At 44.6% G+C, this 15,699-nt stretch overlaps 1 protein-coding gene across 2 annotated transcripts in view; it reads left to right on the top strand.

Annotated features, from left to right (window-relative positions):
* The window catches only part of LOC132780882 (fibrillin-2), a 150,186-nt gene that overhangs the window by 71,937 nt on the left and 62,550 nt on the right, over positions 1-15,699 (top strand). For both annotated transcript variants that reach the window (XM_067473612.1, XM_067473613.1), the window contains 9 exons: positions 2,339-2,464; positions 6,388-6,510; positions 6,590-6,715; positions 8,010-8,135; positions 10,883-11,005; positions 11,312-11,434; positions 14,209-14,334; positions 14,492-14,614; positions 14,776-14,898. In XM_067473612.1, the coding sequence (XP_067329713.1) occupies positions 2,339-2,464; positions 6,388-6,510; positions 6,590-6,715; positions 8,010-8,135; positions 10,883-11,005; positions 11,312-11,434; positions 14,209-14,334; positions 14,492-14,614; positions 14,776-14,898 (1,119 nt within the window). The remainder of the gene's footprint in view (positions 1-2,338; positions 2,465-6,387; positions 6,511-6,589; positions 6,716-8,009; positions 8,136-10,882; positions 11,006-11,311; positions 11,435-14,208; positions 14,335-14,491; positions 14,615-14,775; positions 14,899-15,699) is intronic.

Below are 15,699 nucleotides of genomic sequence, written 5' to 3'. Positions count from 1 at the left end.
AAAGGCTGGTTTGTCCTCTTGCTTCTCAGATCCATTGATATCTCTTTTTCCCAAAGGTTTCAGAAATGTTAAGCCTTTGGTAGCCCCAGTTATTCCAGCCTGGAGTTTAGAAATCATGCTTTCTGCTTTGACCAAGCTCCCCTTTGAACCCTTAGCCTCCACAGAAATGTCCTATCTTTCCTGGAAAACTGCCTTCTTAGTGGCCATTACTTCGGCTCGTTGGGCTAGTGAGCTCTGTGCTCTTAGCTCGGATTACCTTTATATGCATTTTCATAAGGATAAGGTACTCCGCACTGACATTGCTTTTCTGTTTAAGGTAGCCACTAGGTTCCACATCTCAGAAGAAATAGTTTTACCAGTGTTTTGTCAAAACTCTTCCTCTCCATTAGAGAGGACTCTTCATCTATTAGACGTTTTCAGGGTGCTAGCCTTTTATGTTAAAAGAACCTCAAAGATTAGGAAATCCCCTAGATTGTTTCTGAAGTACCGAAAGGATGCCAGTGGCCGTCTGATGTCTTCGCAACGTCTGTCCTCTTGGATTGTTTTTGATAACCTGATCAGCATACTGGCTGGTTGGCCGGAATCCACCTTCACAAGTCAAGGCTCACTCAACAAGGTCGGTTGCTACAACTACGGCCTTCCTGGGGGGCATCCCATTAGATGTTGTATGCTGAGCATCAACTTGGACCACACCATTGACTTTCGTGTTCCATTATAAGCTGGATACTTCCTCCAAAAGAGACGCAGCCTTTGGACGGGCAGTCCTCTTTTCTGCGGTGGCATGATGCCCACCAGCTAAGGTTAGTATCTCGCTAGTCTACCATATGTGTGATTCACAGTTGACCATGAGGGAAAAGTATGGGTTGCTTACCTGTAACCGTGTTTTTCCAAGTGGTCACCTGTGAATTCGCACATCCTCGCCCATTCTCCTCACTGTTGTCATGCCTCAGGTCTTTTGGCTGCTACTTGCGGAGGAAGAACTGAGGCAGTAGTCCCTCCCACTGGCTATATATACTATATGGGGAGAGTGGGCGGGGTTACCGCCTAAAAGTGTCAGAAATTGTCTCTAGAAGATTCTGAATCTGCCTGCACAAGTGCAGGAATTACCATGTGTGACCACTCAGAGAAACATGGTTACAGGTAAGCAACCCATACATCCATTAGATCCACAATCGTACATGAGATTCCACTGTAATCCATTACAATCCATGTGATCTGTTGCAATCCATACGATCAACTGTGTTCTTCTATGACCCATGTTCCACTTCAATCCATATGATCTGCTGTGGTCCACCACAATCTACTGTGTTCCACCATGATCCACTAGATCCACTATAATCCATATGATCCATTTGCAATCCATGTGGTCCACGAGATCCTACCCATTACACTATGGTACACAAGATACACTATGATCCACTACAATCTATTAGACTGATTGTGATCCACTGTGATTCATAAATCTATTGTCCACCACAATCCACTGTGTTCCACCATGATTCACTAGATCCACTACAATCCATTTGATCCATTTGCAATCCATGTGGTCCACGAGATCCTACCCATTACACTATGGTACACGAGATACACTGTGATCCACTACAATCTATTAGACTGATTGTGATCCACTGTGATTCATAAATCTATTGTCCACCACAATCCACTGTGTTCCACCATGATTCACTAGATCCACTACAATCCATTTGATCCATTTGCAATCCATGTGGTCCACGAGATCCTACCCATTACACTATGGTACACGAGATACACTGTTGATCCACTACAATCTATTAGACTGATTGTGATCCACTGTGATTCATAAATCTATTGTCCATGAGATCAATTGTGATAAACTGCAACCAATGAGGCCCAAAATGTTTCATGAGCTGTAAGGCATTGGTTCCTCTTTTCTTATTCCTCCACCTCCTCCTTTTTCTTCTCCTTCTTTCCACTCAGGAAAGCAAATGTGAGAGAAAACATCCTTAAAAGCTAAAGTGTTTTTGCACCAAAGCTTCCAAAAACAGAAAAGAAAACCTTGGGGTGCATCTCTGCTGCAGGATGGACCCACTTGAGCTGCCTTGATTCAGTGCTGTGGAGTCATGGGACTTGTAGTTTGGCAAGGCCTTGAGCCTTCTCTGGATGCCCCACCAAACTCCAGTGTCCCATAGCATTGCATCCTGGCCTTTGGAGCAGAGGGGAGCTTCCTCCATCCCTTTGTAGGGATGTCCCTTGCTGCCTTGAACCGTTGGTCATCTCTTTGAGTTTGTCCATCTATATACATGAAAGTAGGTTGGCCTGGCCTGTCTTGCTGCTAATGTCATGGCGGCTGTGCTTGCAGACATCAACGAGTGCGCCCTCAGCGACAACCTCTGCCGGAATGGCCATTGCGTCAACGTCATCGGCGCCTATCAGTGCTCCTGCGACTCTGGCTTTCAGGCCACGCCAGACCGGCAAGGCTGCGTCGGTGAGGATTATGTTTATTATCATCAGCATTATGTTTATGATTATGTTTATCATCATCATCAAACAGTAAATAATATTATTGTGTTAAGTTATTATTACTATTGTTATTTATTAAATGCTAAAAATATTTTATCATTATTATTAATAACATTTTATTAAATTATCATAATTTCTTAAATACTAAATGCTATTTTATTAGCTTATCATTGTCATTAAATACTGAATAATATTATTTCATTCAATTATTATTTATTGAAAAATAATTAATATTGTATTAAGTTATTGTTACAATTATCATCCTATGTATTAAATACTAAATAGTATTTTATTAAATTATCATAATCATTTCTTAAATACTAAATAAAATCTTATTAAATTATCAAAAACTAAATAATATTATTTTAAATTATTATTATCATCACTTTTCACTTTTATTATTTGTTAAAAACTAAATATTATTTCCTTACATTATTATTATTTATTAAATACTAAATAATATTGCATTGTTTTTGCTGCTATTATCATCATTTATCATTGCTGCTATTATCATCCGTATGAGGCCTATTTGACCCTACATTAGGAACACTTGACAACTGATTGCCACTTAAGGGCAGAATTATAATTGATATAATTTATTCCATTTATTTCAATTTGAGGGGGGGGGGTCTAAACAGTCCTGGAGGGGAACAGGGAAGATCATCCCTGGATGAAGGCGAGTAGAACTCACTCATCCATTCCTTCCTTGGTTCAGGGGTGGGAATCAGAAGCCGGGGGGAAGGAAGGTTTGGGGCTATGGGATAAATGGGAGGAAAGGGATGGATGGGAGGAACATGTGGGGCGGGGGGAGATTTAAGAATAGAGAAAGAACATCACATAACAAAATCACAAGGAGACTGATAAAAGAACAAACCAATTATGATGGGTGAAAATGAAGTTTAACAGTGACAAATGCAAGATACTCCACTTTGGCAGGAAAAACGAAATGCAAAGATACAGAATGGGCGACGATGCCTGGCTCGAGAGCAGTACGTGTGAAAAAGATCTTGGAGTCCTCGTGGACAACAAGTTAAACATGAGCCAACAATGTGATGTGGCGGCAAAAAAAGCCAATGGGATTTTGGCCTGCATTAATACTAGATCAGTGTTTCTCAACCTGGGGGTCAGGACCCCTGGGGGGGTCACGAGGGGGTGTCAGAGGGGTCGCTGAAGACCGTAAAAATATACGTTTTCTGTTGGTCATGGAGGTTCTGTGTGGGAAGCTTGGCCCAATTCTTATCGTTGATGGGGTTCAGAATGCTCTTTGATTGTAGGTGAACTATAAATCCCAGCAAATACAACTACCAAATGTCAAGGTCTATTTTCCCCCAAACTCCACCAGAGTTCACATTTGAACATATTGAGTGTTCATGCCAAGTTTGGTCCAGATTGATCATTGTTTGAGTCCACAGTGCTCTCTGGGTGTAGGTGAACTACAACTCCCAAACTCAAGGTCAATGCTCACCAAACTGTTTCAGCATTTTCTTTGGTCATGGGAGTTCTATGTGCCAAGTCTGGTTCAATTCCATTGTTGGTGGAGTTCAGAATGCTCTTTGATTGTAGGTGAACTACAAATCCCAGCAACTACAACTCCCAAATGACAAAATTAATCCCCCCAACCCCACCAGTATTCAAATTTGGGTGTATTGCGTATTTGTGCCAAATGTGGTCTAGTGAATGAAAATACATCCTGCAGATCAGATATTTACATTACGATTCATAACGGTAGCAAAAATACAGTTATTAAATAGCAACAAAAATAATAATTTTGTGGTTGGGGGGTCATCACAGCATGAGGAACTGTATTAAGGGGTCACGGCATTAGGAAGGTTGAGAAACACTGGTCTAGATCTAGGTAAGTCATGCTACCCCTCTATTCCTCTTTGGTCAGACCACACCTGGAATATTGTGTCCAATTCTGGGCACCACAATTCAAGAGAGATATTGACAAGCTGGAATGTGTCCAGAGGAGGGCGACTAAAATGATCAAGGGTCTGGAGAACAAGCCCTATGAGGAGCGGCTTAATGAGCTGGGCATGTTTAGCCTGAAGAAGAGAAGGCTGAGAGGAGATATGATAGCCATGTATAAATATGTGAGAGGAAGCCACAGGGAGGAGGGAGCAAGCTTGTTTCTGCTTCCTTGGAGACTAGGACGCGGAGCAATGGCTTCAAACTACAAGAGAGGAGATTCCATCTGAACATGAGGAAGAACTTCCTGACTGTGAGAGCCGTTCAGCAGTGGAACTCTCTGCCCTGGAGTGTGGTGGAGGCTCCTTTTTTGGAAGCTTTTAAACAGGGGCTGGATGGCCATCTGTCAGGGGCGATTTGAATGCAATATTCCTGCTTCTTGGCAGAATGGGGTTGGACTGGATGGCCCATGAGGTCTCTTCCAACTCTTTGATTCTATGAATATTATGTCAGTAAACACAAATGGCCTTTCAACACCAGTTAAGAGACACAAATGATCCAACATGTGAAAGGAAAATCAAGTCAATATTGCATTATTACAAGAAACACACACAAACACAACAATAAATCCATATTGAGAACTACAGTTTGAATTGAGGGGCACAAACACATTCAGAGGAGTGGCCATACTCATAAAGGATAATCTAAATTTTTAATTAGAAAAGGTTATTAAAGACACTGAAGGTAGATTTAGAATGATAACAGGTAAAATAAACAACACTCAGGTATCTATAGCAAGCATGTATGCTTCCAGAGACAAGTCAAAACATAAACAAACCTGCTTTAAAATAAGAATACAAGTGTCAGGAGATATTATAGTAGGTGGGGACTTGAACTTACACCTATACACAAAAAAAAGAGGAGTAAAGGAACAGGGAACTCATAGAATCATAGAATCATAGAATCAAAGAGTTGGAAGAGACCTCATGGGCCATCCAGTCCAACCCCCTGCCAAGAAGCAGGAATATTGCATTCAAATCACCCCTGACAGATGGCCATCCAGCCTCTGCTTAAAAGCTTCCAAAGAAGGAGCCTCCACCACACTCCGGGGCAGAGAGTTCCACTGCTGAACGGCTCTCACACTCAGGAAGTTCTTCCTCGTGTTCAGATGGAATCTCTTCTCTTGTAGTTTGAAGCCATTGTTCCGCGTCCTAGTCTCCAAGGAAGCAGAAAACAAGCTTGCTCCCTCCTCCCTGTGGCTTCCTCTCACATATTTATACATGGCTATCATATCTCCTCTCAGCCTTCTCTTCTTCAGGCTAAACATGCCCAGTTCCCTAAGCCGCTCCTCATAGGGCTTGTTCTCCAGACCCTTGATCATTTTAGTCGCCCTCCTCTGGACACATTCCAGCTTGTCAATGTCTCTCTTGAATTGTGGTGCCCAGAATTGGACACAATATTCCAGATGTGGTCTAACCAAACTCAAGAGCAAACTGCAAAATAAAATTTTGGAAGTGAAACCTTATAGAGGCTAATAATAAAATAGGGGAAAGAATGGACATTCCCACTTACTTCTCACATAGACACTCAACTTTCACTACTATAGATTGTTTTCTGGTAGGCATTAATAATGTAATGCCAATAAAAGTGGGCAAACAGTGGCCTGGAGATCATGCACCTCTCTATTTAAAATTTGGAAATTCTACAAAAAACACTGAAAGATGGAGATTCGAAGCAAAAGTTGCCTATAAAGACACAGACAGAAAAGAGATAAAAGACCAAATTATTCAATATTTTAGCCTAAACAGAACTCCTGGAATGGACGAAAGTAGAGTTTGGGATGCCTTTTAGGCAGTAATCAGAGGAAAATTATTAAATACTAAATAAATACTAAATTTATTAAATACTAAATAATATTCTTTTATTACATTATTATTATCTTTATTATTTTTCACCCCCAACCAACCCCTCCCCACATAGACATTGATGAGTGCACCATCATGAACGGCGGCTGTGACACGCACTGCGCCAATTCGGAGGGCAGCTATGAGTGCAGCTGCAGTGAGGGCTACGCACTGATGCCAGACAAGCGCTCTTGCACAGGTGAGGGGCCGCCCATACACTCCCTTTGCCCCTCCAATAAGGGTCCAGCTGCCCTTTTCATCCCTTCCTTGCCTTCCAGACATCGACGAGTGTGAGGACGACCCAGACGTCTGCGACGGTGGCCAGTGCACCAACATCCCGGGTGAATACCGCTGCCTCTGCTTTGACGGCTTCATGGCTTCTCTGGACATGAAGATGTGCATTGGTAGGTCTTGGAGCTGCTTTGAGAGCATGGGGATCAATAGCATTGCCCTGCATTTTCCATAATGCATTCCACAGCCTTGAATTTTTGGAGGCCGAGGACCAATGAGACTTAGTCTTGACTGCACTGAATTGAGTTTTATGCGCCATCACATCTAAGGCGCACCTCCTTTTTCAAAACCCTGAAACCGAAGTCCATAGGGACCTAAGGTGGCTAACAGTAACATCATCAGGTTCTTGTGGGTTTTTTCGGGCTATAGAGCCATGTTCTAGAGGCATTTCTCCTGACGTTTCGCCTGCATCTATGGCAAGCATCCTCAGAGGTAGTAAGGATGCTTGCCATAGATGCAGGCGAAACGTCAGGAGAAATGCCTCTAGAACATGGCTCTATAGCCCGAAAAAAACCACAAGAACCTAGTGATTCCAGCCATGAAAGCCTTCGACAATACAGTAACATCATCATCGTCGTCATCACCATTTCTGTCCTGCCCATAAGTTATTATTATTATTATTATTATTATTATTATTATATCTTTATTTTCACCCCACTTTTCTCCCCATAGGGACTTAAGGTGGCAAACAATAACATAATAATAACAATAATCATTATTATTACTATTATTACTATTATGATTAACTTCATTTATAGTTCTTGTGGGTTTTTTCAGGCTGTATGGCCATGTTCTAGAGGCATTTTCTCCTGACGTTTCGCCTTCATCTATGGCAAGCATCCTCAGAGGTAGTGAGGTCTGTTGGAATTAAGAAAATGGGTTTATATATCTGTGGAATGACTGGGGTGGGGCAAAGAGCTCTTCTCTGCTGGAGCTAGGTGTGAATGTTTCAACTGATCACCTTCATTAGCATTAGAAGGCCTGGCTGAGCCTGGGGGAATCTTTTGTTGAGAGGTGTTAAGATGTGCCTGGTTGTTTCCTCTCTGCTGTTGTAATATTTTTAACACCTCTCAACAAAAGATTCTCCCAGGCTCAGCCAGGCCTTCTAATGCTAATGAAGGTGGTCAGTTGAAACATTCACACCTAGCTCCAGCAGAGAAGAGCTCTTTGCACCACCCCAGTCATTCCACAGATATATAAACCCATTTTCCTAATTCCAACAGACCTCACTATATCTGAGGATGCTTGCCATAGATGCAGGCGAAACGTCAGGAGAAAATGCCTCTAGAACATGGCCATATAGCCCGAAAAAACCTACAAAAACCTAGTGATTCCAGCCATGAAAGCCTTCGACAACAACTTCATTTATATTGCACCTTTCACTTCCTCCCTCGCTTTTCCTTGCAGACGTGAATGAGTGCGACTTGAACCCAAACATCTGCCTTCACGGGGAGTGCGAGAACACCAAGGGCTCCTTCATCTGCCACTGCCAGCTAGGCTACTTCGTCAAGAAGGGCACCACTGGATGCACAGGTGAGCGCTCTGCAGCTGCAACGGTCAGTGTCATGGCCGCCCAGCCAACCATGGCCCATGGCACTCACTCCAGTGGGTTCTTTTGAAGAATTATGATCTTTGGAAAGGCATGACCTTATTAGTAATTATGCCATAACCTTCAGGGAAATGGAAATCTCCATAACCTTTAGGAAAATGGCATTCACCACCATTTTGGGAAAATCGGGAATCTCCCTGAGAAGAGCTGAAAACTCGCTTGAGCCAACCTTCTCCTCAGTGGTAAATATACCCACTAGGTTCATGCAAGGCAATTCAGTTTCTCAGCTGTTAGACTGATTTAACTGATCATCTCTGAACTGTTAGGGTCAAAGGTATGCCAATACACGAAAAACAGCAGAGTCTCAGAAGTGTTATTTCCAGTTGCGCAAAAATATCTACTCTCCCTTAAAACATCTTGGTTTTAATAATGCTCTCAAGAGACCAAAAATAAGTAGTCTTTGTTAAAATAACATATCTGGTTTACTCACAAACTTCATGTATTTAGCATACAGGTACTTTACAGATAGATTCGAAGTAGTTTCTCTGTGCAAATAACACAGGGCATCTTTCTTAGAATCATAACATTCCAAAGTCTTAAGCAATGTTTCTCAACCTGGGGGTCGGGACCCCTGAGGGGGTCGTGAGGGGGTGTCAGAGGGGTCGCCAAAGACCATAAGAAAACACAGTATTTTCTGATAGTCATGGGGATTTCATGTGGGAAGTTTGAGCCAATTATATCATTGGTGGAGTTCAGAATGTTCTTTGATTGTAATGAACTATAAATCCCAGCAACTACAACGCCCAAATGTCAAGATCTATTTTCCCCAGACTCCACCAGTGTTCACATTTGGGCATATTGAGTATTCGTGTCAAGTTTGGTCCAGAACCACCATTGCATGAGTCCACAGTGCTCTCTGGATACAGGTGAACTACAACTCCCATACTCAAGGTCAATGGCCATCAAACCCTTCCAGTGTTTTCCACTGGTCATGGGAGCCAAGTTTGGTTCAAATCCATCGCTGGTGGAGTTCAGAATGCTCTTTGATTATAGGTAAAGGTAAAGGTAGTCCCCTGACACTAAGTCCAGTCATGTCTGACTCTGGGGTGTGGTGCTCATCTCCATTTCTAAGCCGAAGAGCCAGCGTTGTCCGTAGACACCTCCAAGGTCATGTGGCCGGCATGACTCCATGGAGCGCCGTTACCTTCCTGCCGAAGCGGTACCTATTGATCTACTCACATTTGCATGTTTTCGAACTGCTAGGTTGGCAGAAGCTAGGGCTGACAGCGGAAGCTCACGCCGCTCCCCGGAATCGAACCTGCGACCTTTCAATCAACAAGCTCAGCAGCTCAGTGCTTTAACCCACTGCGCCACCGGGGGCTCACTTTGATTATAAGTGAACTATAAATCCCAGCAACTACAACTCCCAAATTACAAAATCAATCCTCCCCCAACCCCACTAGCATTCACATTTGGGTGTATTGGGTATTTGTGCCCAGTTTGGTCCAGTGAATGAAAATGCATCCTGCATATCAGATATTTACATTATGATTTATAACAGTAGTAAAATGACTGTTATGAAGTAGCAACGAAAACAATATTATGGTTGGGGGTCACCACAACATGAGGGACTGTATTCAGGGGTCACGGCATTAGGAAGGTTGAGAACCACTGGTCTAAAGCATCTCTCCAGTCTGAGAGTCTAATAGAGTCTCTGTCTTTCTAAATTCCGATGAGATGCCACATAACACCAATCTTACTGCAGCTGCATTGGTTACCAATTGAGCACCGGATCACTTTCAAAGTGATGGTACTCACCTTTAAGGCCTTGCATGGTCTGGGGCCGATGTTCCTGAGGGACCGTCTCACCCCCTACCAACCCCAGAGATCCCTCCGTTCTGAGGACCAAGATTTGTTGGAAATTCCCAATGTAAAGACCTTGTGTCTAACATCAACCAGACGCAGAGCCTTTACAGCAGTGGCACCATCACTCTGGAATACTCTGCCACCTGAAGTCCGTGCCTTGCGGGACTTATCAGCTTTCCGCAGGGTATGTAAGACATATCTGTTTCAACAGGACTTTCATATTCGATATTGCTGTTTTTAAATTGTTTTTAAATTGTGTTAGATTTTAGCCTGTTCTTGTAAGCTGCTCCGAGCCCCAGGGGAGTGGCGGCATATAAGTTTGAATAATAAATTAATAAAGAATTAAAATATTCTGAAAACAGACTGGCTTCTAAAATGGAGTCTGAATCTGAAAAATCCCAGATCTGGTCACATACTCTGTAGCCCCTCCCACAACATAGAGTTAAGGAAAACTGCATACCAATACATCCATATACAGTACAGTAAGCAATCAGAGTTAAAGTATTATCATTATTATTGAATATCAAACCAGTTACAGACTGTAGTTTCTGTGTGCAAATAACACAGGGCATATTTCTTATGATCAGCAGTCTAAAGCATCTCTGTGGTCTGAGAGTCTAACAGCATCTCTTCTCTGAAGCGTTTTGTTTCTACTGACTTCTAAAAACATACTGTTCCTAAAATGGAGTCTGAGTCCTGAACAGTCCCAGATCTGGTCACATGGTCTGCAGTCCCTCCTACAACATAGAGTTAAGGAAAACAGCACACCAATACAGTACAGTAAACAATCTCAACTATATACATCCAGCCATAACTAGTGTAGGAGGCTTCTAGAAGGTTGCTATTTCCAATGCTTCTCCCCTAGACATCGATGAATGTGAGGTGGGGGCCCACAACTGCGACCTGCACGCCGCCTGCATCAACATTCCTGGGAGTTTCCGCTGCAAGTGCCGCTCTGGTTGGCTCGGGGACGGCCTTAAGTGCAACGGTGAGCCTCAAGGGAAAGAGGGAACGCTTTGCCTGGCTTTTGCCACACTCTTTCCTTCCTTCCATCATTCCTTCCTTGTGACTCTTCTTTCTTTCTTTCTTTCTTTCTTTCTTTCTTTCTTTCTTTCTTTCTTTCTTTCTTTCTTTCATGCTCGCCTTTCCCTCCATCCGACCTTTGCGACACTCCTTAATTTATTTATCTCTTCTTTCCTTACTTCCTTCCTTTATCTCTTTCTTTTTCCCCCTCTCTTCTTTCCCTCTTTTTGGCCTTTGTGACTCTTGTTTCTCCCTCCCTTTCCCTGCCCAGACCTGGACGAATGCACCACGGAGGCCCACAGCTGCAACCTGAATGCCAACTGCCTCAACACGCCCGGCTCCTTCCGCTGTGCCTGCCGGGAAGGCTTCAATGGGGATGGATTCTCCTGCTCAGGTAGGAAGGAAGGAAGCACACCTTCAGGGAGGAAAGTCAAGTGAAGCAGCAATAGTAGCTGCAGTTTGGCAGATCAGAAACCCTTGAGCGCAGCACTCAATCCCATTTATTTATTTATCTATCGTGTCATCAGCAACCATACCATTGTATTACATATCTAACAGAACAAAACAAACACAGAGATTTAAAAAAACAACAAAAAACCACAGATTTTGCAAACTTGGTAGTTGGTTAAATGTCCTTTGACCAGTATCTGGCCACTTGGAGTGCCTCTGGGGTTGCCGCAAGAAGGTCCTCCATTGTGCATGTGGCAGGGCTCAGGGTGCATTGCAGCAGGTGGTCAGTGGTTTGCGCTTCTCCGCACTTGCATGCCGTGGATTCCACTTTGTAGCCCCATTTCTGAAGGTTGGCTCTGCATCTCGTGGTGCCACAGCGCAGTCTGTTCAGCGCCTTCCAAGTCGCCCAGTCTTCTGTGTGCCCAGGGGGGAGTCTCTCATCTGGTATCACCCATGGATTGAGGTGCTGGGTTTGGGCCTGCCACTTTTGGACTCTCGCTTGCTGAGGTGTTCCAGCGAGTGTCTCATAGTTCTAAGAAAACTATGTCTTGATTTAAGTCGTTGACGTGCTGGCTGATACCCAAACAAGGGATGAGCTGGAGATGTCATGGTCTTGGTCCTTTCACTATTGGCTGCTACTTCCCGGCGGATGTCAGGTGGTGCAATACCGGCTAAGCAGTGTAATTTCTCCAGTGGTGTGGGGCGCAGACACCCTGTGATAATGTGGCATGTCTCATTAAGAGCCACATCTACTGTTTTAGTGTGGTGAGATGTGTTCCACACTGGGTATGCGTACTCAGCAGCAGAGTAGCAAAGTGCAAGGGCAGATGTCTTCACTGTGTTTGGTTGTGATCCCCAGGTTGTGCCAGTCAGCTTTCGTATGATGTTTCTAGCGCCCACTCTTTGCTTGATGTTCAGGCAGTGCTTCTTGTAGGTCAGAGCACGGTCCAGAGTGACTCCCAGGTATTGGGGTGCGCTGCAATGCTCCAGTGGGATTCCTTCCCAGGTCATCCTCAGAGCTCAGGATGCTTGTCTGTTCTTAAGGTGAAAGGCACATGTCTGTGTTTTAGATGGGTTGGGGATCAGCTGGTTTTCCCTGTAGTTGGCGGTAAGAGCACCTAGAGCTTCGGAGAGCTTCTTTTCAACCATCTCAAAGCTCCCTGCTTGAGTGGTAATGGCACAATCATCAGCATAGATGAAACTCTCTGTCCCTTCTGGCAGTGGCTGGTCATTTGTGTACATGTTGAACATGGATAACTCAATCCCATGAGCCAAGCTTTAGAAGGGATAGAAGCCACTAGATCTCTAGAAATAAAAGTGATTCAGGGCCTACTTATCTAATAATCTATCTCTGGAGACATCTTGCCTCTCTTCAGGCTCACAGGAGGAAAACAAACATGGAGGACTTAGGGGACTCATACTTGAGAGAAGGGGTGTGTCCTTGAGAATAAGGGGATAGGAGGAGAGAAGAGAGAGGAATTTGCATAAAAGGAGGTGTGTCACTGAGGAGTGTTGAGAAGCGGAGGGAGAGAAATTTGCATAAAAGAGGGCATGTCCCTGAGAAGAGACTAGGGGATAGGAGGAGAAGGGAGATGGATTTGCATAAAAGGGGGTGTGTCCTTTAGGAGTGCAAGGGATAGGAGAAGGGGAGTTTGCATAAAAGGGGGGGTGTCCCTGCGCCCATACCTTGGAAAGTCTGATCTGGCCACGGTGGTCCATGTTCTGGTTACATCCCGAATAGATTACTGCAACGCGCTCTATGTGAGGCTGCCTTTGAAGACGGTTCGGAAACTTCAATTAGTTCAACGGGCGGCAGCCAGATTACTAACTGGGGCGGCATACAGGGAGCACACCACCCCCCTGCTATGCCAGGTCCACTGGCTGCCGGTCCATCTCCGAGCCCAATTCAAAGTGCTGGTTTTGACCTATAAAGCTCTATATGGTTCGGGGCCAACTTAATTGTCCGAACGCATCTGCCCCTACGTCCCACCTCGCAATTAAAGATCATCTGGGGAGGCCCTGCTCTCACTCCCGTCAACAGCGCAAATGCGGCTGACGGGGACAAGGAGCAGGGCCTTCTCGGCTGTCCCCCCCCCCCCCCCCCCCCCGCATATGGAACACACTCCCAAAGGAGGTAAGATCTGCTCCCTCGCTCCTGGCCTTTAGAAAAAAAATTAAAATCATGGTTCTGGGACCAGGCTTTCGGACAATAGATGTATGCAGCTTTTAGTGGGACAAGGACTGGAATGGCGACTCGACTGATGGGATTGTTTTATGGTTTTAATAACTGTTTTGATATTTGATGATGTACTATTTTTAATATGATTATGTTTAAAGTATGGTTTTAATATTGTAGTTGTAAGGCATTGAAGTTTTGCCATTATCTATGTATAAACCGCTTTGAGTCCCCCTAGGGGTGAGAAAAGCGGTATATAAATGTTGTAAATAAATAATAAATAAATAAAAAGGGAATAGGAAGAAAAGGGAGGAGGATTCACATAAGGAGGTGTGTTCCTGAGTAGTGTTGGAAGAAGAGGAGAGGAGAGAAAGGGATTTGCATAAAAGGGTGTGTGTCACAGAGGAGTGTCGGGATAGGAGAAGAGATTTGCATAAAAGGGGTGTGTCCCTGAGAAGTGTTGTGAAGAGAGAAGGAAATTTGCATAAAAGTGGCTGTGTCCCTGTGGAGTGTGAGCCTGACCCGCTTTCCCTTTGCGTCAGACGTGGACGAATGCGCTGACAATGTCAACCTGTGTGAGAATGGGCAGTGCCTCAACGCACCCGGAGGATACCGCTGCGAGTGTGAGATGGGCTTCAACCCCACCCAGGACAGCAAGGCCTGCCAAGGTAATACACATTACAAATAAACAACAACAATCAAGGAGATTCCAAGCAGGGCACCATCCCTCGTGTGCTCTGGCTTCACCCAGGCTCTCCTTTTCCTTCCTTCCTTCTTTCTTTCTTTCTTTCTTTCTTTCTTTCTTTCTTTCTTCCGTTCTCTCAGACATCGACGAGTGCACCTTCCAGAACATCTGTGTCTTCGGCACCTGCCAGAACCTTCCCGGCATGTTCCGCTGCGCCTGCGACGACGGGTACGAGCTGGACAGGAGCGGAGGCAACTGCACAGGTGAGGCAGGAGGGTCCCGTTCCCCCCAGGCAAGCACCTAACTTACAATCAAATCACAGTTAAAAATGGGCTGGCCCCTTCCTGGGCCCCCCAAATGCCCCCAGAATACAGCCCAACCCAGGCCAGGCTTGACCTGCCCACCTCCCCTTTTCCTCTTGCAGATGTCAACGAATGCGCCGACCCCGTGAACTGCATCAACGGCCTATGCGTCAACACTCCAGGCAGCTACCTCTGCAACTGCCCCCAGGACTTCGAGCTGAACCCCACTGGCGTGGGCTGCGTTGGTGAGCCCAGGAATATCAGTGTAAGCTGCGGGGTAATAATAATAGCACTGAGCCATACGTAAACATTTTTTTCTTCTTTGCCCTTTCTTTCTTCCTTCCCTCCCTCTCTCGTCCTTTTTTCCTTCCCTCCTTCCTCCCTTCCTCCTTCCCTCCCATCTGTCCATCCTTATTACCTGTGTAAACATTCTTTCCTCTTTGCCTTTCTTTTTTTCCTTCCTTCCTTCTTTCTTTCCTTCCCTTCCTTCCTCTTCCTCTTCTGCTTCCTTCTTCCTTCTTTTTCTCTTTCCTTCCTTCTCGCCTTCCTTTCTTCCTTGTCCTTCCTCCTCACTTTTCTCTTCCTTTCTTCTTTCTCCTTCCTTCTTTCCATCCTTCCTTCCTTCTTAAACATTTTCCTTGCTTCCTGCCCTCCTCTCTCTTCCCTTCCTTTCTTTCTTTCTTTCTTTCTTTCTTTCTTTCTTTCTTTCTTTTCTTTCCTTCCTCCCTCCCTCTCTCCCTCCCGCCCTCTCTCTTTCAATCTCTTCTTTCCTTCCTTCTTTCCATCCTTCCTTCCTTCTTAAACATTTTCCTTGATTCCTGCCCTCCTCTCTCTCCCCTTTCTTACTTTCTTTCTTTTCCTTCCTTCCTTCCTCCCTCTCTCCCTCCCGCCCTCTCTCTTTCAATCTCTTCTTCCCTTCCTTCTTTCCATCCTTCCTTCCTTCTTAAACATTTTCCTTGATTCCTGCCCTCCTCTCTCTCCCCTTTCTTACTTTCTTTCTTTTCCTTCCTTCCTCCCTCCCTCTCTCCCTCCCGCCCTCTCTCTTT

The sequence above is a fragment of the Anolis sagrei genome, chromosome X, assembly GCF_037176765.1.
Source record: "Anolis sagrei isolate rAnoSag1 chromosome X, rAnoSag1.mat, whole genome shotgun sequence".
Classification (NCBI taxonomy): domain Eukaryota; kingdom Metazoa; phylum Chordata; class Lepidosauria; order Squamata; family Dactyloidae; genus Anolis; species Anolis sagrei.
This window is presented reverse-complemented; position numbering and strand designations above follow the sequence as displayed.